The 26,862-nt window shown below is 36.0% G+C and overlaps 1 protein-coding gene across 4 annotated transcripts in view; it reads right to left on the bottom strand.

Annotated features, from left to right (window-relative positions):
* herc4 (HECT and RLD domain containing E3 ubiquitin protein ligase 4) overlaps positions 1-26,862 on the bottom strand; it is a 35,068-nt gene that overhangs the window by 4,002 nt on the left and 4,204 nt on the right. Inside the window, exons 5-21 of one of the 4 annotated variants that reach the window (XM_077217370.1) lie at positions 21,832-22,053; positions 21,661-21,752; positions 20,138-20,268; positions 16,565-16,725; positions 13,997-14,097; positions 13,129-13,253; positions 11,114-11,173; positions 10,930-11,038; positions 8,099-8,288; positions 6,462-6,634; positions 5,303-5,422; positions 3,900-3,998; positions 3,649-3,822; positions 3,440-3,583; positions 1,869-2,035; positions 1,428-1,494; positions 1,240-1,322 (exon numbers count right to left, since the gene is read on the bottom strand). In XM_077217370.1, coding sequence (XP_077073485.1) covers positions 1,240-1,322; positions 1,428-1,494; positions 1,869-2,035; positions 3,440-3,583; positions 3,649-3,822; positions 3,900-3,998; positions 5,303-5,422; positions 6,462-6,634; positions 8,099-8,288; positions 10,930-11,038; positions 11,114-11,173; positions 13,129-13,253; positions 13,997-14,097; positions 16,565-16,725; positions 20,138-20,268; positions 21,661-21,752; positions 21,832-22,053 — 2,218 coding nt within the window. Of the gene's footprint in view, positions 1-1,239; positions 1,323-1,427; positions 1,495-1,868; positions 2,036-3,439; positions 3,584-3,648; positions 3,823-3,899; positions 3,999-5,302; positions 5,423-6,461; positions 6,635-8,098; positions 8,289-10,929; positions 11,042-11,113; positions 11,174-13,128; positions 13,254-13,996; positions 14,098-16,564; positions 16,726-20,137; positions 20,269-21,660; positions 21,753-21,831; positions 22,054-26,862 lie in introns of all 4 variants that reach the window. The other 3 variants (XM_077217369.1, XM_077217371.1, XM_077217372.1) reach the window with 3 other exon arrangements.

Genomic DNA, 26,862 nt, shown 5'->3' with positions numbered 1-26,862 from the left:
TCGAATCTCAAGTGGACGACGCTATATACAGGTGTAAAACGTTTTGAGCTTGTCCACTTTCAAACACTTCCAGAGGTAGTTGGAAACACACTCGACCGGATTGCTTTCGTTGTGTAAACGCTCATGTGTTCAAACAGCCACAACAGACGCTTGCTCTCTGAATACTGACCTAATGCACAAACATTATGGGAAGCGCTCTAGACCGACGGGATTTAAAATTTGTCGACTGAAGACCCAAGATTGGTTTGAAGAGGAAAAACATGCCAAGCACAATGTTCTCTCACCATTCCTGATTTCTAACACACACTCGCAGTGTTCGGCTGGTCACCAAAGCTGCTGCTCTCCGTATGTTTTCCTGTTTTCTCTGCTCGTGTTCATATGTAAATTGCACGAGCTTATTTCCTCCATTAGATCTTTCAAAAGATCTGAAAATGCCCATACATTTACCCGTCCATAAACCCTCCCCTCGAAGAAATCAGGACAGAAGTGTTTGAAAGAGGACATAAGAGACGGATTAAAACACGAGGTGTAAACAGGAATGTGTCTCCCTCGTCTACTTGTGATCCGATCCACCAAAACACATCTTAATACCAGGTGTAAACACGGCCTACATCTCAACTAGCAGTCATTAGAGTATTACTAGACTACATCTGATGACTCTTTATTGTGATGCTCCTCAACAAACTTTGCAACTACATGTGAACTTAATCTACTAATCTGAACCCTCAAATCTAACCCTAACCAAACAGTCCGCTAATACTTTATTAAGAGTTAGTTGACATGCAGTTAGCAAAGTTACTTATACAGGTGAAACTCGAAAAATTAGAATATCATGCAAAACTTCATGTATTTCAGTAATTCAGATTAAAAGGTGAAACTAATATATTTAGTATATATAACTATATACATATGCATGATCATACTTTTCAGAGGGCTGACATTTCTGTGTTTAAAATCCTTTTTTTTATTGATTTCATGTAATATTCTAATTTTTTGAGATTTTGAATTTGGGGTTTTCATAAGCTGTAAGCCATAATCATCAAAAATAAAACTTTTGCATGATATTCAAATTTTTCGAGTTTCACCTGTAGTTAGTAGAATGTCTAGTGGACTATCGGAATAAAGTTCAACCAAAAACAGGAATTCATATGTGAAATTAAGTCTCGGGGTGAGATAATAATAGTTAATAGTCAGAATAATCGTGGTGTGAGAATGTAAATATTACGCTGCGTGTAATACCTGTTGGATTTGTTGACGCTGACGTCTGTCCCGTTGGGTATCAGCTCTAATACCTCTGTGGCACCAAAATTTTCCTCTGTGATCTGTAATTATAATAACAACAACTGTATTTGCATTTTTTATTTTTTTAAATGAAGCAATTGTTTAAAATGATATTACATGCAAACAACACTTTAACTTGTTCTTACTGTGAAATTCAGGCAGTAAGTTTCTTCCAAATCATCCTCTGTATAATCCAGCAGCTGCTGAAGACTCCTGAAGATCCACAGAGAAAACCATCACATCTACACTAAAAACATTCCCTAAAAGGGGTCATATCATTCATTTTTCAAGATTATCACAGAACCTCTATCTTCTAAGGCATCTAAATAATTAATTATAATGTCCCATCCCCTTTCTGACCCTTAAACTTAATAATTTTTTTACCGAACAACTCCTCAAACAACACAGAAAATGTGCCATTGATGTTATTGTGGATCGTGCATGTGTCGAAATGATGGTTTATGTCGACAGTGTGTTTCATAGTACATCAAACATCTCAAACAGTCAAAGATATTGTTCATGATATGAGCACTCAAACCTAAAAAGAAGCACAAAATCAAAGTGTCATCAATCGGCTGAAAACGCACCTTCCTACATCAGGCATGAGTTCCTTCAGGTCCTCTAGAGTGGGCCCTTTCTTCAGGAGTTTCTTGTACAGCGCTAGCGGGAAGTTCAACTCCACTATAGTGAGATTATAGATGGCCAATCCACAAATGACACCGATCAGGTGGAACAAGGTGATGTCTTCAAATGTCTGCAGTAAAGCATGAATCAAGAGTTGGTTTTGAGCAACTTTTCTTTTTAATTATTATATTTCCTATGTATATTCTTTAGAAATTTTGAATGATGATTCTTCTAATCATGTTTTTGATCTTGTTTTTTTGAATTTATGTATTTTACATATGAAGTGGTTGTACTTTTATAAATGTGAGGTCTAATGTTTTATAAATGTGAGGTCTAATGTTTCCTAATGTACTTTAAAGTCAATATTTATATGTATATGGTATTTGTTTCTTTAAAAACTGGCTGTAGTAAATTAGTGTATGTACATTTAATAATCTATCTATTAATTCATCCATCCAAATATCCATCCATCCAAATATCCATCCATCCATCCATCCAAATATCCATCCATCCAAATATCAATCCAAATATCCATCCATATATCCATCCATCAAAATATTAATCCATCCATCCATCCAAATATTCATCTATCCATCCAAATAATCATCTATCCATCCAAATATTCATCTATCCATCCATCCATCCATCCATCGATCCATCCATCCATATATCCATCCATCCATCCAAATATCCATCTAAATATCCATCCATCCATCCATCCAAATATCCATCCAAATATCCATCCATATATCCATCCATATATCCATCCATATATCCATCCATATATCCATCCATATATCCATCCATCCATCCATCCATCCATCTAAATATCCATCCATCCATCCAAATATCCATCCATATATCCATCCATATATCCATCCATATATCCATCCATATATCCATCCATATATCCATCCATATATCCATCCATATATCCATCCATATATCCATCCATATATCCATCCATATATCCATCCATCCATCCATATATCCAAATATGCATCCAAATATTCATCTATCCATCCATCCAAATATTAATCCATCCATCCATCCAAATATTCATCTATCCATCCATCCAAATATTCATCTATCCATACATCCAAATATCCATCCATCCATCCAAATATCCATCCATCCAAATATCCATCCATCCAAATATCCATCCAAATATTAATCTATCATCCATCCAGCCATCCATCAAAATATCCATTCATCCAAATATCCATTCATCCAAATATCCATCCATCCAATATCCATCTATACATCCATCCATTTACATTATGATGTATAAAGTATACAGTATAAAGTATAAAGTAACTTGTTTTGTCTGATTTACTTCAATATACATTTATTAAAAGAATAAAGGTGAACGTGTTTTAGAAGTAGTACAGTAAAATATCTATAAATGAGATCAAGTGCGTGATATTGAAAACGTTTTGTCTTTGCACTGTGTACTCCTGCTTTTTTATGGCCTTTAAATAACGACTTTTTAAGATTTTTTCTCAAAAGGACATAACACACTTTCTTACTATACCTTGTGAGCGAACCAAATGAGCCTGGACTCCTCGTAGTATCTAAACATGCCATATTTAGGGTCTAAGAGTTCTTTCATGATGAGCAGGAAGAACTCTTTTCTCACGCCGCCAGCGTCCACGGCCTCCTCTCCAACAAAGATCACCTGGAGAATAATAGAATTAAAAACCGCAGCAATGAAGACACAGAGATTAAGGAAACCTTGTCTACCTTGAGCGGCTTCTTGTAATCAACGTTTTTGGACTTCCTCAGCACCTCCATGGAGTCTCCCACCACGTTATCTCGACGTACAATGAGGATGAGGCAGGGGTTTACTGACTCCACTCCTCCACCCGAGAGGAACAGCGAGTGTAGGTTCTGTCTCTGAGCCTGGTCCACGGCTATCTGATCACAAACAGCACTGTGAGCGCACTAGAGTAAGACATGATGTCAAATCTTCAGATGCGGCAGAGCTCTCTCACCTGCATCTGGATCACAGCGTCAGTCTGGAGGAGCGTCGTCTTCGCCTGAGCGTCAAAAACAAACGGGTATTTGCACATGATGACCTGAGAGTCCATGACCTGTTCAAGACAGACGGGAGACAGTGGAGAATGTGACTATGATTTGAGATTAAATCCCCCCTGTGGTGAAAATCCAGCATTTAATGTTTTTTATGTCTATGTGGTGTTTTTAAAGGGATAGTTCACCCAAAAATGTAAATTCTGTCAGTATTTACTCTCCCTCATGTTGTTCAACCCCGTAAGACCTTCGTTCATCTTCGGAACACGAATTAAGATATTTTTGATTAAATCTGAGAGCTCGATCACTCCTCCATAGGCTTCTAAGGGATTGACACTTGTTCCCCGAAAAGTTATTAAAGACTTCGTTAAAATAGCTCAAGTGACTACAGTGGCTCAATCTTAAGTTTATCAAGCGACAAGAATACTTTTTGCGCGCAAAAACAAACAAAAATAACGACTTTATTTCAACTATTCATTTCCTTCTCTGTTGGCCTCAAATGAGTTCACTAGTGTAACAGCGAAGTGTTTCTGTGTTGTACGTCACACGTAGGATCACTATTGGCCGACGCTGGTCATGTGTGTGATGCGTGTGACGTACAACACAGAAGCACTGCGCTGTTAAACTAGTGAACTCACTCGAGGAGTGATCCAGCTCTCAGGTTTAATCAAAAATATCTTAATTTGTGTTCTGAAGATGAACGAAGGTCTTACGGGGTTGAACAACATGAGGGAGAGTAAATACTGACAGAATTATCATTTTTGGGTGAACTATCCCTTTAATATGCTTTAAGACAAACCATGTGTAAATTCATAAGTCGACAGCATTGCTGAGTATTTTCTCCTAAAAACTGTAGTGAACCAAAGACAGTCTCAAAAACACGGTTTGAAATCGCTGGTGTTTCTGACGTCACAAACTACCTTGTAACCAATCAGATCAACGTGTGATCTTCAACGAGTGGATCTCTGAGTGAGTGAGTGAGTGGAGGCGGGGCTCATTTGCATATTCATAGAACCACATATACTAAATGAGGCAAGGGTGTCGAGTTACATTCAAGATATTTTAGGGCATGAAGAATTTTTTTCACAGAAATAGATGATCAAAGATGAGTTTTAAGGAATAGAATTATTGACTTCAGGGGAACTTTAAAGGAAAGTAATTTTTACACATCTAGCGGGACAGACAAGAATTATACACTTTTTGAGCAAAGCACTGCTCCAGGTGTGTGAGTGTGTGTGTATTCACTACTCCAAATGTGTGTGCGCTAACTTAGGAGTATGGGTTACCATACTTGGCCTTCACATCTGAGCTTTAAAAATCAGGAGTGTAAAATTATGCTGATAACCTTTGAACAATAAAAACTCACCAAAGAGAACATCTGCTGCTGAAACCATGTGACATAATCATTCCTGATGTCAATGAGCTCATCCAGCTCATGGATATAGAACTTGTCATACTGGATGATCTGGCCAGCACGCTCATTAACCTGCAACACCATAATAAGAATGATTTTAGCAAATTACAATATGGTACCAACCAATTGTTAATTACTGTACATTTCACCAGCAAGAATGAGAAGAACTTCATGTTAACTAATGTAAAGTACAAAATTATGAGTGGGTAGTAAGACAAGCATCAGAGCATTTAGAGGCATACCATTTTAAATGATTTGGTAAACAATAATTCTACTTTAGTATTTAAGACAGATGTTTTCCAAAATGGGGCACAGTCAGTGTGTTCCAAATCAATCTGTGCCAAATTTCAGTACCTGAGAAAGCATCTGGGCGAGAGTTTAAGACTATTTAAATACGAATCCTGCATGGTCTTGCGTGTCTCTATGTGAATGAATGTCTCACTATATGAGAACATGAATGCATGGACTGCATCTCCAGAGTCACTTCATCAGCATTTTATAGTTTCATTTAAGAAAAACTTTTATTGTCATATCATAAACGCACAGAGACTCAAAGGTCTTCAGGGCAACCCGTCAAAATAAACGTTTGGTTTAACTTTACAAATATATTACTGTTGTATAGTAGAATTTAGACATGTTGCAATGTTATAATAATACTAACACTACTACTAATAAATTATCAAAACGTTATTTTTTCTCCTGTTTTAACTTTAACAGTATAAAGCTCAGTTATGCAGCATGTTGTTTGACAAAGAAGTTTGTTTAATTTCATGTGATATAAAGAAAATTAAATTAATGTTTTATGTGATTACCAAAAAACAAAGAATTTGTGGAAAACTAAATATTTCATAGAAAGGAAGATTTTTGTAAAAAGAAATATTAAAACAGTTTTTATGAATATACAAACACCACAGGCAAGGGCAGACAGCGACCAAGGCAGCTCTGGCATAATGTCAATAATACTTCTATAAATGACTTACAGTTTCTTTTCATTTATTGATGTAAAGTACCTCTAAAGTACCGAAAAAAGATACCGTTGGCACAGAATTTCATGTACCGGGTAAAATGTAAATGGTACCCAAACCTACTGTTCACCAGTTTTGGTGCTCACCGAATGGAGGATCTCCAGGAGTTTGAGGGAGGTGTGCAAGAAGCAGGTGAATATCCTCTGTTCAGAAAGAGGGATTCCCAGTTTCTGCATCCGCAGTAGATACACCACCACCTCCTTATAGAGCTCCACCAGCCTCTGGAAGACCGCTGGCTCAAACCTGGACCACCAGTTTCCTTAAAATAACAAAAAAACATTAAAATAACAATGGTTGATTCTAAATGTAGGCTAAAATGTACATGTAAAGGGGAGATTCTCAGAAAAACTACCAAGAAGATGATCTTAAACATAGATTTAAACCCTGTATAAGACCGGATGAATAAAGTATTACAGTAATGAAAATTATTTAATTTTTTGCATGCTACCATGCAAATGTGCTTAACTGCCATTAAAACAATGTCACAACGCAAAAAAAGAAAAAGAAAACCCTGAATGATCCTAAACAATAATTTCTTGCGCAAAAGTAGATTTTTTTTTCTTTTGATTTTGGGGTGAATTATGACCCAGACATTTCTTCACGAGATTCATTAAAACACTAAATGATCAAACAAGAAAAAAGTTGAAAAAATGATCTCCTAGGTAAGAAATTCTGCTTATGCCCTAACTTAATTTTTTTTGTTTAGAAGTGGAATTCACAAATTATTCTTTATTAAAAAAAATATTAATCATCAGGACGGCAGGATGATTCCTGGATGGCCTCAGGCGTGCTGTGAGACGAAGCACTTACAGGGTGTAAACATGATGTACTCAGAAATACCAGAAGTTGACCATTGCCTATTGTACACTAATAGTGCACTACGCATATGGTAAAAGTGACCATTGTGTAAATGCATGCAATTAAAAAAATAAACAAAACTGGCTTCGAATGTAATGGTCCGACTGGTCTGGGAGTTTTCCTAGGCAAGAGAAGTCTTTTAAAGAAGTAAATTTGCAGATCCATTCATGAAAGACAGTATAAAAATTGTATCTCTTTATATCAAGCCTTTTTGTACACAGCCACCACATTATACAGAACGTCTGGTAAAATACTGTTCATTCAAATAAGTCATAATTTAGCACTAATTTAATTTAATGAATTTATTTTTAATTAAATAAGACATGATCCAGTCAAAAAAATAAAAGTCAAAAGAATTATTTTGTAAAACTTTCAAATATAATTAACTTCCTGTTATTTTTATATAAATTGAGCAGTAAAATATATTTGATACAGAAATATCGGCAACAGTTTACAATTAGGTTCATCAGTTAACATTACCTAGTTAATGTATTAAAAAACATGATATAAAAATAAACATTACTTTTGTTACAGTATTTATTAATCTTTTTTAATGTTAGTTAATAAAAAATATAGTTGTTCATTGTTTATTCATGTTAGTTCACAGTGCATTGACCAATGTTAACAAATGCAACATTTGATTTTAATAATGAATTAGTGAATGTTGAAATTAATATTAACTAAGATTAATAAATGCTGTAGAAGTATTGTTCATTATTAGTTACTAATGTTAACCTTATTGTAAAGCGTTACCGAAACCTTTGCTAACTGCTGATTTTGGACCAGCAAAATAATGTTCATTGTTTTACAAGAGCCGTGACCAAGCGCACCAAACAGATTTCCTCTTATAGAGGAAGGGACGTACCGAGCACTTTGATGGGGGTGTCTTTCAGGCTCACGATGGCCTTGGCGAAAGGAATGGTGAGGGTGGTGTAGTTGCTGGGGTGGTTGAGAAGAGGACACTCGGGCAGCGTGAGGTAGAGTCTCAAAGCCTCGATGTCTGGAGGAGAACTGCTCAATCTGGGGAGGAGATGCTTCTCCAAACTAGCGGCTATCTGGATTAGGATAACGCATGCATTAGTTACACTAGGAACGATGAGCACTTAAAGGAGTAGTTCACCAAAAAATAATGCTTCTGAAAATTACACTACCAGTCAAAAGTTTTAGATAGGGAAGATTTTAATGTTTTTAAAAGGAATCTATTCTGCTCACCAATGTTTGCATTTGATAATATTTCACATTATTACCGTTCTTTGTTGTTGTTGTTTTTTATTACAATTTAAACCAGCTGTTTTCTATGTGAATATAGTAAAGTGCAATTTATTCCTGTGATCAAAGCTGAATTTTCAGCATCATTACTCCAGTCTTGCAAGGGCGTAGGTTTGGTTTTGAGATTGGTGGGGACATTCCCAGAAGCGGAGGAATCAGGAAATTAATAGGATAATATTAAGGTTTTTAGTCTATATTGACCTTAACAATACGTTAATGAATTCTGTAATGTTATGGTAACTATTAAAGACAAGAAGGGAGTTTAACAGAGACTTAACTTTACTCCGTTCATAGTGCAATGCAATAGTGCAATACGGTCTTGTTCCTTGCTTTTTGAAGAAACCAAACACATGTCTGCATCTGTCATTAAAGGGATAGTTAACCCAAAAATGAAAACTTTCCCACTAGTTGTTTCAAACCCTTATGAATTTCCTTCTACTGAACACAAAGGAAGATAATTTGAAGAATGTTGGTCCCCCACACAGTTGATGGACCCTATTGACTTCCACAGTAAGAAAAAAAAAATACTATGGAAGTCAATGGACCCATCAAACTGTCTGTCTAGTTACCAACATTCTTCAAAATATCTTCTTTTGTGGTCAGCAGAAGAAAGAAACTGGTTTGAAACAACTTAATGATGACAGAATTTTCATTTTTTAAGGAAACTATCCCGTTAACAGAAATTAACTTTTGGCATATTTGTTTCACATCATTACTGTCCAGTTTGTCCTGTTGGACATGACACATAGCAACATGTTTTCAGTCTTCTAAGAGCAATGAAACTTATTTCAGCCTCAGCTGATGAGACTGAGATGACAAGGGTTTCAACTTGATCAAACAGACCTCTCATTTTAACAGATCAAGCAATTTTGTGTTTTCATGTTTAATGTGGACTTTCCAAAGTTATAATGATTTTTATACTGTACCAACTGTGTGTTCTATCCCTCTACACTAACCCTATCACAGATAACTTTCTGCATTTTCTAAAAACGTCACTTAGTGTGATTTATAAGCCGTTTTCAAAAAACAAATTGCCATCTTTGTGGGAAATTTTTTTCTTTGTCCCTACAAAAATGGCAATATACGAAAATCTTGTCCTTGTGGGTATTTTCTTTTCTTTTTGTTCCTTTTTTGGAAAACGGCTTATAAAAAATTATAAAAAAAAGTGATGTTTTTACTAAGTTTCAGTGCTCTTTGCGCGCACACACTAACGATTATGTTTGCCCCTTATCCCGCGATTGTCATACATTATACTGTAAAAACTGAGCTGTCCGCGAAACATTATTTGACGCGATTTGTCCCGTATTTTTGTGCACAGAACTGTAGATTACTCCCTAGTTTACCACATCTAGGTTTCCTTCGAAAGAGCTTCGCACAACCAAATGTAGCTACAGCCTCTCACAAGTTAGAAAGAAAACACAGAGCCAATTAGTTTAGCGATGTGTGTAAAGCAGGCGGGACCGAGATCTATTAACCGTTTGTGTTCCAGGACGCTCTTGTAAGAGATTTTAATCTAAATGAGATGTTTCCTGGTTAAATAAAATAAGAAATACATAAAACCTACAACACCCAACCAGGCAAAAATGGTTATATATAAATATATTTTAATTTTTGATCGAAATTATTGCTAGGGACAAATCAGTGTCACTGGATATTGGTAGGGACACATCCCTAGCGTCCCTACTAAATTCTACGCCCCTGCTTCAGTGTCACATGATCCTTCAGAAATCATTCTAATATGATGATTTGATGCTCAAGAAATTTTTCATCATTTCATTATTATTAATGTTGAAAACATCTATTATAATAAATAAATTTATTATAATACATTTTTATTTCAGGATTCTTTGATTTATCGAAAGTTCAAAAGAACAGCATTTATCTGAAATAGAAAACTTCTGTAACATTAAACACTATCGTTCCAAAGTTTGGGGTTAGTAAGAAATTTCATTCCATTTTTTGGGGGGAAATAAATAAAATAAATCAATTATTTTATTCATCAAGGATTAATTAAACTGATCGAAAGTGACAGTAAAGACATTTATAATGTTACAAAAGATTCTATTTCAAATAAATGCTGTTCTTTTGAACTTTCTATTTATCAAAGAATCAACATTGATGATAATAATTAATGTTTGAGCATCAAATCATCATATTATAGTGATTTCTGAAGGATCATGTGACACTGAAGACTGAAGAGCAATGATGCTGAAAATTCAGCTTTGATCACAGGAATAAATTACATTTAAAAATATATTAAAATAGATCAAACTATATAGTATCAAACTATGTTACTGTTTTTTTGTATTTTTAATCAAATGAATGCAGCCTTGGTGAGCAGAAGAGACTTCTTTTAAAAACATTAAAACTTTTGACTGGTAGTGTACATTGGTTTCATTGCTGGAAACATAAAAACAAGTGACTCACAATTTGTGAGATTTGTGGGTAATCGGGTTGTATGAGCCTGTGGTAGAGCAGACGTGCCGTGTTAATGTCCACACCTGAGCACTTACTGCTAGTGCTGTAGTGATCGGGACTGCTGCAAAACACAACACTCATTAGAGAAGCCATCACTGTATATACACCATGTGTTTTAAATGCATCTAGTTACCTTCCAGACAGAAAACTTCCATTGAGACAACTCGCTGAAGAGAACACAAGATCAATCTCACTGCAAGAGACGCCAAAGACACATCATTAGTATGATCCGTACGGGCCAGGCCTCACGGTTCGGCACGCATGTTATTCACGGATTAACTGATGAATTTAACCATCATAGAGTGAAAGTTTATCATTTGGACGTGTTTTGTCTTGCCAATTTATACATTCAAACAATTTTAAATGCGGAAGAAGAGGTGAATATCGGGACTTGGGTATTAATGTCAAAATGCCAGTCTAAAAACTGGGAAAAGACTTATCAGTCAGTTTAATTTTGATCATGGTTTAGATCTATGGATCATGATTTTCTTAACAGACAGGCAACAGGATTAATGAGGTGTTATCAGACATTGTAAATATCTCCACAGGTAACCCTCAAGGATGTGTTCTCTCTCCTATCTTGTTTATATTACACACAAATGACTGTCAGAGTTTACAAGATAATAGTTATTAAGTTAGATATGCGGATGATACTGTGTTGCTTTCCTTGCTTTCACATTCAGATGAGGGATATGGTTCTGTTTTGTACAATTTCATTTCTTGGTGTAGTAGTATTAAACTAGATCTGAATGTCTCAAAAACTAAAGAAATGATAATTAATTTTAGTAGGAGAATATTGGCACTTCAACGTATTGTCATTAATGGAACACATGTAGAGGAAGTAGAGCAATACAAGTACCTGGGAATGGTTTTTGATAAGTTGAAGTTTGACCAAAATTCTGATGCAATTGTCAAAAAGTCACACCAAAGATTGTTCGTTGCTGACAAAGCTGTACAGAGAGTTGTTCTTGAGTCATTTTATAATTCATTTGTTGAAAGTATCCTGTCTTTTTCTTTTATTTGTTGGTTTTCATCATTGTCTACAAAGAACAAAAATGGTTGCAGGGTATTGTTAACATGTGCTCTAAAATGATGGGTGTTCCCTTACGAAGCCTTACATCTTATGACGAACCGCAGGTGCTGAGGATGGCTCATGAAATTATAGGAGATGGTACACACCCGCTACATTTGGACTTTGAGTGGATGCCCCTGGGACGACGTCTAAGGGCAATTAAATTTTCTACAAATCGCTATAAATTCACTTTCGTGCCTGAAGCAATACGGATATTTAATAAACTTAGCTGATTTTTATTTTTATGTATGTTTTAAGTGTTTTATGTGAGGCACCATGTGAGCTCAAACTAATTGCGCCATGGGGATTAATAAAGCTCTAAACCTAAACCTAAATACCAGTCTCGGGAAGAATTATTTCGGTTATGTCACAAGTGAACAGTTGAGAAAGAAACTGGATGTTTGTCAATTTATTCGGTCTGTGCATTAGGCCTTAAAGTGACTCCAGCCTAATATTCCTGCAGTTGTCCGTGTCATTAATGTTAATAAAACAACAAAATACAGCTTTAACAAAGATGAACCTATATTTAATTTCTACAGTGAATAAATAGTTTTATTTTACATTGGCCAAATTATTCATTTCTGTACCTGAAAACTACTGTTAGACTTTGTAACTTGTAATTTGTGTATTTTTTCTTATTTTATTACCAACTGTTCACTTGTCTTTAATAATGTTTGAACTTTATTTGTTAGGCTAGTAGTTTCTGCTGTGGTATCAAAGTACTTATAGTGAGCTTTCAGTAAAAAATAAAGGGCAAAGTTACATTTACCCCTCCCCCCCATATATATATATATATATATATGCATGCATGTATGTATGTATATATATATATATATATATATATATACACATATACATACATACATATATATATATATATATATATATATATATATATATATATATATATATATATATATATATTATTTTTTTTCTGATCCAAAAAATTATCAGATCCGTGGCTCAAAATCCGTAAATGATCCGGACCGTGAGTTTTGTGATCCGTTGCACTATTTCAGACCAATGCAGACAGCTTCATGAAGTTTTCTGATTTGAAAAAGCAGTTAAAGCAGTACTTGGTGATTTCTGGTGACAGTCTCCCATGACCGTGATTGAGCCATTTCTGGATGACGTCAGCGCTGAGCGTGTAGATCTGTCCGTCAGGTCTGGTTATCCTCACATCCAGCGGAGGACTGTCGTCCTACAGGAATAAAGCGGAGTCATTTAAACGGGAACATCAGCGAATGGCCAATCGCTACAAAGGCAACTGTGCCAACTAACACATACTGCACATTTTTTAAATTCATTTGACAGTTTTAGACGCTGACATGTCATGTGACCATGTAAAACAGGATTTGTGTCACACGAAATATCTAAACATCCAGATAAATACAGTATCATTAAATAAATACAAATTAGACAGCTGTTCCCGTTTCATTCTGGTACCATAATAACAAGGACAATTTAAAAATGATCACTGATGATGTAACCACAGGTTTATTTAAAGCACTTTTCACAATCCAAACAAATCTTAATATACAGGTGAAACTCGAAAAATTTGAATATCGTGCAAAAGTTCATTTATTTCAGGAATTCAACTTAAGAGGTGAAACTAATATATTATATAGACTCATTACAAGCAAAGTGAGATATTTCAAGCCTTTATTTGTTATGATTATGGCTTACAGCTTATGAAAACCCCAAATTCAAAATCTCAGAAAATTAGAATATTAAAAAAAGGATTTTAAATACAGAAATATCGTCCCTCTGAAAAGTATAATCATGCATCTGTGTATAGTTATATATACTAAATATATTAGATTCACCTTGTAATTTGAATTACAGAAATACATGAACTGTTGCACGATATGAAAGTTTTTCGCGTTTCACCTGTATGTCACGTCAGCTCTGTGCACCTGTATGACCCATGACCTCTGTTCATACCTGAGATAAAGCATAGTGAGCGAAGCTCTGGTCTCCTCCAGCGTAGATCTTCTTCACACAGTAACTCTGTTCCGCCTCTGAAATACACAGCCCTGTCAAATCTGAAACATCACCACATGGTTTTCTTGGGGTGCGTCTCAATCAACTCTGTGAATCAGTATATCGATTCACAGTATACACACATTGGTTCACTGATGAGTGAACAAGTCGTCGTCACATACAAAAGAGTGCATGCGTGTGACGTCACCGTCGGTCGGAGTGACTGCGGTCACACACACACTGACTGGCAGAAACACTGAGCGACAGCATTGGTTCTCAGCGTGAATGCATCTAATACGGGAAAGAGCTTTTGCGATTGACAGTATAAATAGATTTGCAGAAAACTACAGAACAGAGAAGAAAAGAGAAATGGATCACTGGAATTCATTGAAACAACTGGATCCAGGCAGAGAAAGGGGGATTTGCAGTTATGTAAAATCATACACTATATATTGAATTGTTATTTATTGTATTGACAACTCATCAATTAAATATTTACCATCGTATATTCTGCATAATCTGGATTTTTTAAATAAACGCTGACAAAAAACTATACAAGTTTTAGGGCTCGACGAGATTATGATATTATGATATATATATATATATATATATATATATATATATATATATATATATATATATATATAACATTGATACATGGATTTAGACCTATATTGTATTTATTTAAAGCGTTCACAGGCAAATTTGCTTTATGTATTTCTCTGGCGTCGAAATCAGGCACATATAAATGTCAGGAAACAGGATTCCTGCTGCATGTTAAAGCGGCACTATGCAAGATTACTGTTTTGTCAAACAGCGATCCCTAGAGTCGCTGTAGAGTACTTGTATTTAACGTTACTGTCGTAACAACTCACGCAGAGCGTATCTCCACTCACGGCCTCTGCACTTTATAATAATAAAGTAGCCTACCGCGTTAGGCTTACCTGAGCCTAAATGCCAGATGACACCAATAAAGTGTATCATGTACGTCGCATTATTTCGTAACAATGTCCGTTATAATGTTGTTAGACATGATTATTGCAATTTATCATAATAGTTTGCATATTGCGCTCATTTACACTATTTACAACATGTAGGCTTATTTATGTCCTGATAATTATGAGAGATATTGACAACTGTTCTCATGATAATCGCAGGAATCAACTTTAACAATGAAAGCCTGAGCGAGTGGGACTCTTGTCCGGTTCCTCTTGCAGTCAGATTCTCGTTTCCTTTTTCTAGACTCTTCCGACCGGGGTTTCTTCGTTTTTTTTCGCCATTCTGAAAACGCAGGTCCCGATGTTTACTCGTGTCTGACTCCTTGCTCGGTCAGTCTGCAGTCTCCTCTTTCTCTGTTCCTCCGACAATGCTTTTCTAGCTTTCTGCTTCTTATATGCCATTTTAGCCATTTTAGATAGTTGTTCTTATTGCTAGCCGGATCCTGGATGTGGGCGTGTATGCGTGTAATGTGTGCAGTACCGTAAAGCAATTCGTTACATTGCGAGAGCTGAAATCACGCGATACTTCCTGACGGCGGTCCGCCGGCCCAAAGTTGCAAGTGCGATTTTCCACTCACAGGCACCGGGGGTTGGGGGGGGCGAGACGACCACCATTCAACCCGAAAAGAGTCATATAACCATTCCAATAACTCCGAAGCTGTTCAGTTAAGCTAAAAAAACTGCATAGTGCTGCTTTAATATCCACGGATCACTGGATCTTTGGTAAGTTGTAAGAAACGCTATATCAAGTATATCGCGTTTTACTCACGTTGTCACAGTTTCCTCTATTAAATCCAGTCACACAGAGCTCTTCTGCCACTCAGTCCGGCTGAGGGAGTGTGTTCCCCTGGGAAAGTGACATCAATGCATACTCTCTATACTAAAATGTTTTTAGTAAAATTCTGTTTTGCTGATCACAGTACCGGGAGTGATTCTAGTGTACCGCCAGCTTGCATAAACTATAATAATCAATCCAATCTGGAGATATATCGAAAATGAAACCATTAATTCACTTGCACTCTCTACATGTCACTTCTTCTTGAGTGTCTCCATTTAGACCGACTCCGGTTTGAATATAAATGGCTAAACGTTTTAAAGTTTTTCAGTGCGTGTTTGTGTGAGGTAATCGGAGCTGCTAAAACAGGAGCTCTTGAAGCTCCGCCCTCTGTGCCGGGAGCAGCAGCTCATTTGTATTTAAAGGGACACACACAAAAACGGCACGTTTTTGATCACCCTCAAAATTTAAATATTAATTGTATAATGTTTTAAAAAAATAATATCTGTGGGGTATTTTGAGCCAGAACCTCACATACACACTCTGGGGACATCAGAGACTTTTGTTTACATCTTGTGAAAAATGCATTATAGGACCCCTTTAACTTAAATAAACTGCATGAGATGCATTGTGTTATGCATGGTGGCATAATGACCAAAGTCAGCACCACTGGATGCATTTGAGAAATACTGAGAAGGACGGCTGTCTGAGAAAGGAGTTCTGTTGAAAGACTTCATGTAGACAAAGTCAACCCACCTACATCCATAGGCACAGGATCAGTATGGGCTCGCCAGCAGCCTTTCACAGGAGCGGGACTGATCCGATTGTAGGTCGAGCGGGTCCCAAGCTGTCCGTTTCCCCCGAGACCAAACGAATCAATCTTTCCTGATGAAGGGACGAACGCCAAAGTGTGCTGCCTTACATCCAAGTGAAGACAAAAGCAATTTAGTCCAGTCATTTTAAGCCAAAATGGGGGTCAACCTCAAAAAAATTGCAACAGAAGCAAACTCAAACTGATTTTGTACCCTCAATATGTCCTGAGTAAGGGGGAAAAAAAGCCCAGAAGAATCCCATTAGGGGAAAGTGTAGAAAAAGACCCAAATATAGCCTATTCATACGCCTGTTCAATCTTTTTCTCACGTGAATAGGGTAAAACCTTTAACCTTTAGATATCACCATAAAAATTACAGAGTTGAAATTGTTTGTTAACATGGACAAATGGTGCATAATCTAATTACCAAACAGATCTAAACATTAGGTATAGCCAGGTGAAAATGTCTTGCTGAATCGTGTTGACATATAACAGTAAAAGGCTTAATGTTAAGGTCTGAATAGAACCCATTTAGGCTAACATTAATACATAAAGGCAAGAAGAAGTACTTTAGAAACTACCCTTTATTAATTATTATTGCAGAGATGGGGTTTCGGCACTGCATTGTGTACGCAATTAGATTTTTTGATTCAGCCACTTTTTATTTTACCTACCTTTTGTCTTCTGCATCATCCTTACCCTTGTCTCCTATTCTTCCCTCAGACTCATCCTCCAGAAACAGTCCCACGGACCCAGCCCCAAACCCCATCTCTTTCCCCTAATGGGATTCTTCTGGGCTTTTTTCCCCCTTACTCAGGACATATCGAGGATACAACATCAGGTGAGTTTGCTTCCGTTGCAATTTGTTCAACCTTTTTTTATAAAATGACTGGGCTAATTCATGTTTTTCGTGATTAGAAATACATCCTGTAACACTTTACAATAAGGTTCATTAGTTAATGTATTAACTAACATGAACTAACAATGAGCAATACATTTGTTACAGTATTTATTAAACTTTGTTAATGTTAGTTAATAAAAATACAACCGTTCATTGATTGTTCATGTTAGTTCACAGTAGAGGCCCGACCCGAGCCTGATGGGTCCCGAAGAACTCACGGGTATTGGGGCGGGTTCGGGTTAATGTTTAATGAATAGCCTCGGGTTCGGGTTTGTAGCTAAGAAAAATGATATAGGCTATACATATAGTTTGCGTGCCGTGTGCCTGCCGTGTTGTGATTGTAAATATGAGCACGCAAGAGAGAAAGTACGTGCGCAGTTTCCGAAATAGTTGTGATCGAAACAGTGCGCTCGGGAGCACATGCGCAAAACCGTTTTGTAAAATGATATAGCCCATGAATCATTTTTATCAAATATCATTTTACAAAAGTTTGTCGCACTATTTCAGTCACAACAGCGCAATCAGAGGAGGACGCGCTGAAACCATCAACTGTCGATGCTGTTCTCTTCATAATTCGTACTGAGAAGGATATATTTATGTAAATAGTTTGCAAACTTTGTTTTGAAGTTTAATGTTTGAGTTCCAGAGGAATTTGTGACTGTTTCATCTGTTCAACCACATCAAAGTTTCGTAATTAGTAATTCTGTGCTTTTTCTCTTTTCTTAATTGTGTGCCGACTGCTGAGGGGACTGATGCGCCTTGGTGAAACAGTGTTTGTTAGGTGTTCAAGCACTTTAGTGCTGAAAACCTATTGTAATTGCTATTTGAAAAAAAATTCCCCTAAAACGCATCATGCAGCCCAAACCGTAAGCCCTAGAGACTTGAAACTCGGCCAGATGGTAGGCCTCAATAGGCTTTATGCACAGCTTCACTACTTCCTGAACTTCAGCCAGTCCTTTGTTTCCTGTCTGTCATTATTGGACAAACTGATTAGTCCAGGTGTGCCTGATTATTGTTACTGAGGCCAGGCACACCTGAATTAATCAGTTTGTCCAATAATGACAGACAGGAAACAAAGGGCTGGCTGAAGTTCAGGAAGTAGTGAAGCTGTGCATAAAGCCAATTTGGGGACAACCTATCAGAGTATGACCCCGATTGGCCCATAGGTGGCGCTACTGCAACCAAAAGTACTAAATTGCGCATAACTCCTCGACCGTTTGACTTAGATCAAGGTCTTTACACCACTGTGATCCTTGGCTCAAGACGGACAAGATGTATATCCCCATTTTCGGTTTGGCTAAACCAATTTTAACAAAAAAAAATTTGTGTCGAATTTTGTCCAAAACCTACTTTTGCGAACTAGTCCCTGGTTTTTCGCCCGATCGGAACCAAACCAGTCTAGGCCTATTCTCTGGACTCTCTAGATCAATAATCATTTGGGTGGCTGTAACAGGGTCATTTACAAAATGGTCCGTTGCAAAATACTGCCAAAAGCCTATAAATCCTAAAGGAAAAGTCAAAACTTCACAAAAATTGATGAGCATATGTGTCATAACATGGTGAAGAAGCATGCAAAAGTTTCATAGAGATCGGACCATAGGTGGCGCTATAACTGTTAAAAAGCTTCAAAACCATGTATTTCCTATGGTACATTGCCTGTATTAGCTGTAAATGGTCTTTTCCATCTAAAATCATATAATGTTCATATAATGTTCAAAACATCATAAATCATTCTAGAATGTGGTATATCATGGTAAATCATCCTATATCATGCTAGAATAATATTAAATCATACTAGAATGTGTTCAATTGTGGTAAACCATGCAAGAAGAGGGTAAATCATGGTGAATCATAATAGAACTTGGTATATCATGGTAAACTATGGTAAATCATGCTAGATTCATGGTAAATCATACTGGAACATGGTAAATCGTGAAAAATCACAATAAAATGTGGTATATCATGGTAAATCATGCTAAAACACGGTCTATTCCATCTATGATGTTAGTGGTTAAATGCTTGCTACATAAAACTTAATGTCTTTTGATGCTTGTGTGGTTAAAAATCTTAAATGCCTTAACTGCTTGAATACCGCTAAATGCTGCTTGCAGTTTTAATTTGTATACGCGTTTAATTATTGTTGCAAGCAATCATAAAAAAAACAGCTTATTGCAAAAAAAACAAAAAAAGGTATTTCTGTGAGAAACAGACCTTGGATTCTGGTCGGGTTCGGGCTTAAAATATAACCGTAATGGCCGGTCGGGTTGGGTTAAATGATTTCGGGTACGGGCCAGGTTCGGGCTTCAGTTTAAAGCCTGTGCAGACCTCTAGTTCACAATGCATTAACTAATGTTAACAAATACAACCTTTGATTTTAGTAAATGTATTAGTAAATATTGAAATTAAAATAAACTATTTTTAATAAATGCTGAAGAAGTATTGTTCATTATTAGCTCAAGTTAACTAATGTTAATTAATGAACCTTATTGTAAAGTGTTACCATACGTCCTTATAAAGAAGCTTATTGGTAGTCGGTCTCAAGCTTTCATATAGAAAACGTAGACGGACATTAAGCTAAAATGAAACAATGATTGTTTATGGATTGTTTGATACTTACCTACCACAAGCGATCTGTGCAACCACATTCCCCATCAGTTCAAACACCTTCCTGGGGTTCACCTCATGGTTTGTGGTGTTGTGTCCCAGCTGACCGTACCCACCAGCTCCAAATGTAAACACACCTCCCTCCTATAAAATAAAAATCCCTAATTACTAATGATCATATAAAGCTGTATATACAGTAACATAGCAAATTTTGCCACAGAATGTGACTCTTATCATTCAGCTTTTTATATAAAGTTGGATAAGCATGTCCAACTTTATCTGCAAACATACTCATGTAAAGCGATATATGCTATATAGCAAAAATATAAACTTTTTTTGCTTGTATCGTTGCAAAATGTAAACTATTATCGCCCCGTTCTAATCTGTTAAATGCAACTGTAAGACATTAAGACATTAAGGGTGCTGTAATACTTGAAAGTGAGTGACACACACAAATAGATGCACACCAAAAGTTCTATTGTGAAAGCACCCTAAGATATTATAAACATTAATATCATAATTTTCTGTAAATCTGCAATGAAACAATGTGTAGTATGAAAAGTGCAATACAAATACATTTAACTTGATTTAATCTAAACGATGGCAATTCTGAATGTACAGTATTTAATTAGGGATGCACCGAAATTTCGGCAGACGAAAATGGCATTTTTGGTTCCCGAAGTAATACACATACACAGAGAGGTATGTTTTGCAAACAGCAAATTGATTCCTCTTTTGAATCTCCGTGTGCGCTTGAACGGACACATACACAAAAAAAAGATGTCAAAACACCCGTCTCTGCAAGTATTCTCGTAAACACAGCCGATTATGTCTTAAGTGAATATAAAGAGTTGAGAAAGAAATCTGATGTGTATCATTATATTGGATCTGTGCATTCGGTCTTAAAGTGACAGTAGCCTATAAATACCTTCTGCTAAGTCATTATAATAAAAAAAACAACAAAACACATCTTTAACAAAGATTAATCTATATTTAATTTATCCAGTGAACTATAGTGTAATTTACATTAAGCCTAATTATTACATACCTGTACCTGAATACACTACAGTTAGAATTTACTAATTTACTTGTTATACGGTATTAATCTATGCTTGTTATTAGTGTATTTTATCTTAACCCCCCCCTTTCCCCTTCCATATGTATTTTTAAAATACATGATTGAATTCATTTTAAAAAGTCTAATATTAATACAATTATACAAAAATAAGCTAATTTAAAATAATAAATATTTTTTTAAAAAGTATTTTCAGTTTCGGCCCAGAATTTTCATTTCGGTGCATCCCTACATTTGATGTGTCATAATAAATTATAATATTGCTTATTAAGCCCTTCAGAATAGACAAAAATCAGCACACTGCCTTTTTCAAAGTTGAATTTATTGACTACATTTCGACCCGAAGGTCTTCGTCAGGCAATGATTTGATCACACACCTGGATGTGGATGTGTACATACTACTACTTTGAGCTTATTAAGCCCTTAAAATAAGCAACAAATCCTGAAAAATCAATCCACACCTTTGTTAGTGCTGCCGTGTGGTCCTCTCCACAGCATATGTAAATGACCCGTTGGGACCTGAGAGTCTTCAGCAAGGCAGGGAAATTGCGATCTGAGGAACATCACGTACTCCACTATAAAATCATTAAACCAGAGAAAGCTCAACTGAATGTCTAAGGTGTTTGTTTTACCATCATTATCGCTGAGGCCCAGCTGACCGAACTTGTTTCGCCCCCAGCCAAAAACGGCCCCAGAGAGTGTGAGCCCGAAGTTGTGAGCGCCTCCCGCAGATATCTGGGCAAACGGGACGCCCTGCAAAGACTGAATGACTTGTGGGGTGGAAACACTCGCTCCCTGCATCCCGAGACCCAGCTGTCCATATTTATTTTGGCCCCAGGAGAATATCTGACCTCCTTAAGCGAGAATTTGGGAATAATGAGGCATAATTAGGGTAATTTTCAGGCGTGATAATCAGGGACCATATTTATCAAGCCTCTGAGGATTATGAACACTCACAAGAACACTGCTAAGAATTGACTTAAGAGTAAAACAATTCTTGGCTCAAAGCTGCGCTTAAAAGTTAGTTATCAAGCATCTCAGTCGTAATTTAAGTGAAGTGTAGGACTACATCTTAAGTGTCAGTCTTAGGGATGATTCAAGACACTTTGCTGTGCCACAAACGGGATTTTAGATGATGACATTGGCATGGACCAATCACTGAACAGATTTCCTTATTTAAGAATATTCTCAGATAAATTCACATTGAATGGTGTAATTCCTAAGAGGAGTTTACATTCAACACACATTTGACAACAAATAATTTTCAAAAGAATACATACTGAAATACATATTGGAAATGAAAGATAAACACATTTTCCACCATGTCTTAATTACAAATTTTAAATCATTGTGCTGTTAACTGACCTATATATAGCCTAGATTTTATGATATATTCAACCACCATGGATTCCAAAAGAAAACTGAACTGACGGGAGGAAGAAGTGCAACAGCTTGCTGAATTAGTCGAACAGCGGAAACATGTTATAAAAATGAGTCGAACAGTGGAAACATGCTAGAAAAATGAGTCGAACAGCGGAAACATGTTATAAAAATGAGTCCAACAGCGGAAACATGCTAGAAAAATGAGTCAAACAGCGGAAACATGTTATAAAAATAAGTCGAACAGCGGAAACATGCTATAAAAATCAGTCGAACATTAGAAACATGTTATAAAATTAGTTGAAGTGCGGAAACGTATTATAGAAATGAGTCGAACAGTGGAAACATGTTATAAAAATTTGTTGAACAGCGGAAACATGTTATAAAAATGAGTTGAACATGTTATAAAAATTAGTCGAACAGCGGAAACATGTTATAAAAATGAGCCAAACATGTTATAAAAATGAGTCGAACAGCGGAAACATGTTATAAAAATGAGTCGAACATGTTATAAAAATGAGTCGAACAGCGGAAACATGTTATAAAAATGAGTCGAACATGTTATAAAAATGAGTCGAACAGCGGAAACATGCTAGAAAAATGAGTCGAACAGCGGAAACATGTTATAAAAATGAGTCGAACAGTGGAAACATGCTAGAAAAATGAGTCGAACAGCGGAAACATGTTATAAAAATGAGTCGAACAGCGGAAACATGTTATAAAAATAAGTCGAACAGCGGAAACATGTTATAAAAATAAGTCGAACAGCGGAAACATGCTATAAAAATCAGTCGAACATTAGAAACATGTTATAAAATTAGTTGAAGTGCGGAAACGTATTATAGAAATGAGTCGAACAGTGGAAACATGTTATAAAAATTTGTTGAACAGCGGAAACATGTTATAAAAATGAGTTGAACATGTTATAAAAATTAGTCGAACAGCGGAAACATGTTATAAAAATGAGCCAAACATGTTATAAAAATGAGTCGAACAGCGGAAACATGTTATAAAAATGAGTCGAACATGTTATAAAAATGAGTCGAACAGCGGAAACATGTTATAAAAAATGAGTCGAACAGCGGAAACATGTTATAAAAATGAGTCGAACATGTTATAAAAATGAGTCGAACATGTTATAAAAATGAGACGAACAGCGGAAACATGTTATAAAAAAATGAGTCGAACAGCGGAAACATGTTATAAAAATGATTTGAACAGCGGAAACATGTTATAAAAATTATTTGAACAGCGGAAACATGTTATAAAATGAGTCGAACAGCGGAAACATGTTATAAAAATGAGTCGAACAGCGGAAACATGTTATAAAAATTAGTTGAACAGCGGAAACATGTTTTAAAAAAATGAGTCGAACAGCGGAAACATGTTATAAAAATGATTTGAACAGCGGAAACATGTTATAAAAATGAGTCGAACAGCGGAAACATGTTATAAAATGAGTCGAACAGCGGAAACATGTTATAAAATGAGTCGAACAGCGGAAACATGTTATAAAAATGAGTCGAACAGCGGAAACATGTTATAAAAATGAGTCGAACAGCGGAAACATGTTATAAAATGAGTCGAACAGCGGAAACATGTTATAAAAATGAGTCGAACAGCGGAAACGTTATAAAAATGAGTCGAACAGCGGAAACGTTATAAAAATGAGTCGAACAGAGGAAACATGCTATAAAAATGAGTCGAACAGCGGAAACGTTATAAAAATGAGTCGAACAGCGGAAACATGTTATAAAAATGATTTGAACAGCGGAAACATGTTATAAAATGAGTCGAACAGCGGAAACATGTTATAAAATGAGTCGAACAGCGGAAACATGTTATAAAAATGAGTCGAACAGCGGAAACGTTATAAAAATGAGTCGAACAGAGGAAACATGCTATAAAAATGAGTCGAACAGCGGAAACGTTATAAAAATGAGTCGAACAGAGGAAACATGTTATAAAAATGAGTCGAACAGAGGAAACATGTTTTAAAATGAGTCGAACAGCGGAAACATGTTATAAAAATGATTTGAACAGCGGAAACATGTTATAAAAATGATTTGAACAGCGGAAACATGTTATAAAATGAGTCGAACAGCGGAAACATGTTATAAAATGAGTCGAACAGCGGAAACATGTTATAAAATGAGTCGAACAGCGGAAACATGTTATAAAAATGAGTCGAACAGCGGAAACATGTTATAAAAATGAGTCGAACAGCGGAAACGTTATAAAAATGAGTCGAACAGAGGAAACATGCTATAAAAATGAGTCGAACAGCGGAAACGTTATAAAAATGAGTCGAACAGAGGAAACATGTTATAAAAATGAGTCGAACAGCGGAAACGTTATAAAAATGAGTCGAAAAGAGGAAACATGCTATAAAAATGAGTCGAACAGCGGAAACGTTATAAAAATGAGTCGAACAGCGGAAACATGTTTTAAAATGAGTCGAACAGCGGAAACATGTTATAAAAATGAGTCGAACAGAGGAAACATGTTATAAAAATGAGTCGAACAGCGGAAACGTTATAAAAATGAGTCGAAAAGAGGAAACATGCTATAAAAATGAGTCGAACAGCGGAAACGTTATAAAAATGAGTCGAAAAGAGGAAACATGCTATAAAAATGAGTCGAACAGCGGACACGTTATAAAAATTTGTTGAACAGGGGAAACATGTTATAAAAATGAGTCGAACATGTTATAAAAATGAGCCGAACAGCAGAAACGTGTTATAATAATAATGAGTCGAACATGTTATAAAAATGAGTTGAATAGGGAAACATGTTATAAAAATGAGTCGAACAGCGGAAACATGTTATAAAAATTAGTCGAACAGAGGAAACATGCTATAAAAATGAGTCGAACAGCGGAAACATGTTATAAAAATGAGTCGAACAGCGGAAACATGTTATAAAAATGAGTCGAACATGTTAGAAAAATGAGTCGAACAGCGGAAACATGTTATAAAAATGAGTCGAACAGCGGAAACATGTTATAAAAATGAGTCGAACATGTTAGAAAAATGAGTCGAACAGCGGAAACGTTTGAGTCGAACAGCGGAAACGTGTTTTAATAATGAGCCGAACATGTTATAAAAATGAGTCGAACAGCGGAAACGTTATAAAAATGAGTCGAACAGAGGAAACATGTTATAAAAATGAGTCGAACAGCGGAAACGTTATAAAAATGAGTCGAACAGAGGAAACATGCTATAAAAATGAGTCGAACAGCGGAAACGTTATAAAAATGAGTCGAACAGAGGAAACATGTTATAAAAATGAGTCGAACAGCGGAAACGTTATAAAAATGAGTCGAACAGAGGAAACATGTTATAAAAATGAGTCGAACAGCGGAAACGTTATAAAAATGAGTCGAAAAGAGGAAACATGCTATAAAAATGAGTCGAACAGCGGAAACGTTATAAAAATGAGTCGAAAAGAGGAAACATGCTATAAAAATGAGTCGAACAGCGGACACGTTATAAAAATTTGTTGAACAGGGGAAACATGTTATAAAAATGAGTCGAACATGTTATAAAAATGAGCTGAACAGCAGAAACGTGTTATAATAATAATGAGTCGAACATGTTATAAAAATGAGTTGAATAGGGAAACATGTTATAAAAATGAGTCGAACAGCGGAAACATGTTATAAAAATTAGCCGAACAGAGGAAACATGCTATAAAAATGAGTCGAACAGCGGAAACATGTTATAAAAATGAGTCGAACAGCGGAAACATGTTATAAAAATGAGTCGAACATGTTAGAAAAATGAGTCGAACAGCGGAAACATGTTATAAAAATGAGTCGAACATGTTAGAAAAATGAGTCGAACAGCGGAAACGTTTGAGTCGAACAGCGGAAACGTGTTTTAATAATGAGCCGAACATGTTATAAAAATGAGTCGAACAGCGGAAACGTTATAAAAATCAGTCGAACAGCGGAAACATGTTATAATAATGAGCCGAACATGTTATAAAAATGAGTCGAACAGCGGAAACGTTATAAAAATCAGTCGAACAGCGGAAACATGTTATAAAAATGAGTCGAACATGTTATAAAAATGAGTCGAACAGCGGAAACGTTATAAAAATCAGTCGAACAGAGGAAACATGTTATAAAAATCCTAACCACTTGAGAGACTTCTCGAACTCTTTAAAAACTGTGAGAGTAAGAGTTATTCTTAGCTTTAAGAAATTTGATAACTTGTTTTCATACTTAAGTTTGAAAGTATTAGGAAATTTCAGGAATTCTCAGCACTTAAAGAGTAAAA

Source organism: Siphateles boraxobius, unplaced genomic scaffold (assembly GCF_051911475.1).
Source record: "Siphateles boraxobius isolate OS27281-9 unplaced genomic scaffold, OSU_SipBor_1 73, whole genome shotgun sequence".
Classification (NCBI taxonomy): Eukaryota; Metazoa; Chordata; class Actinopteri; order Cypriniformes; family Leuciscidae; genus Siphateles; species Siphateles boraxobius.
This window is presented reverse-complemented; position numbering and strand designations above follow the sequence as displayed.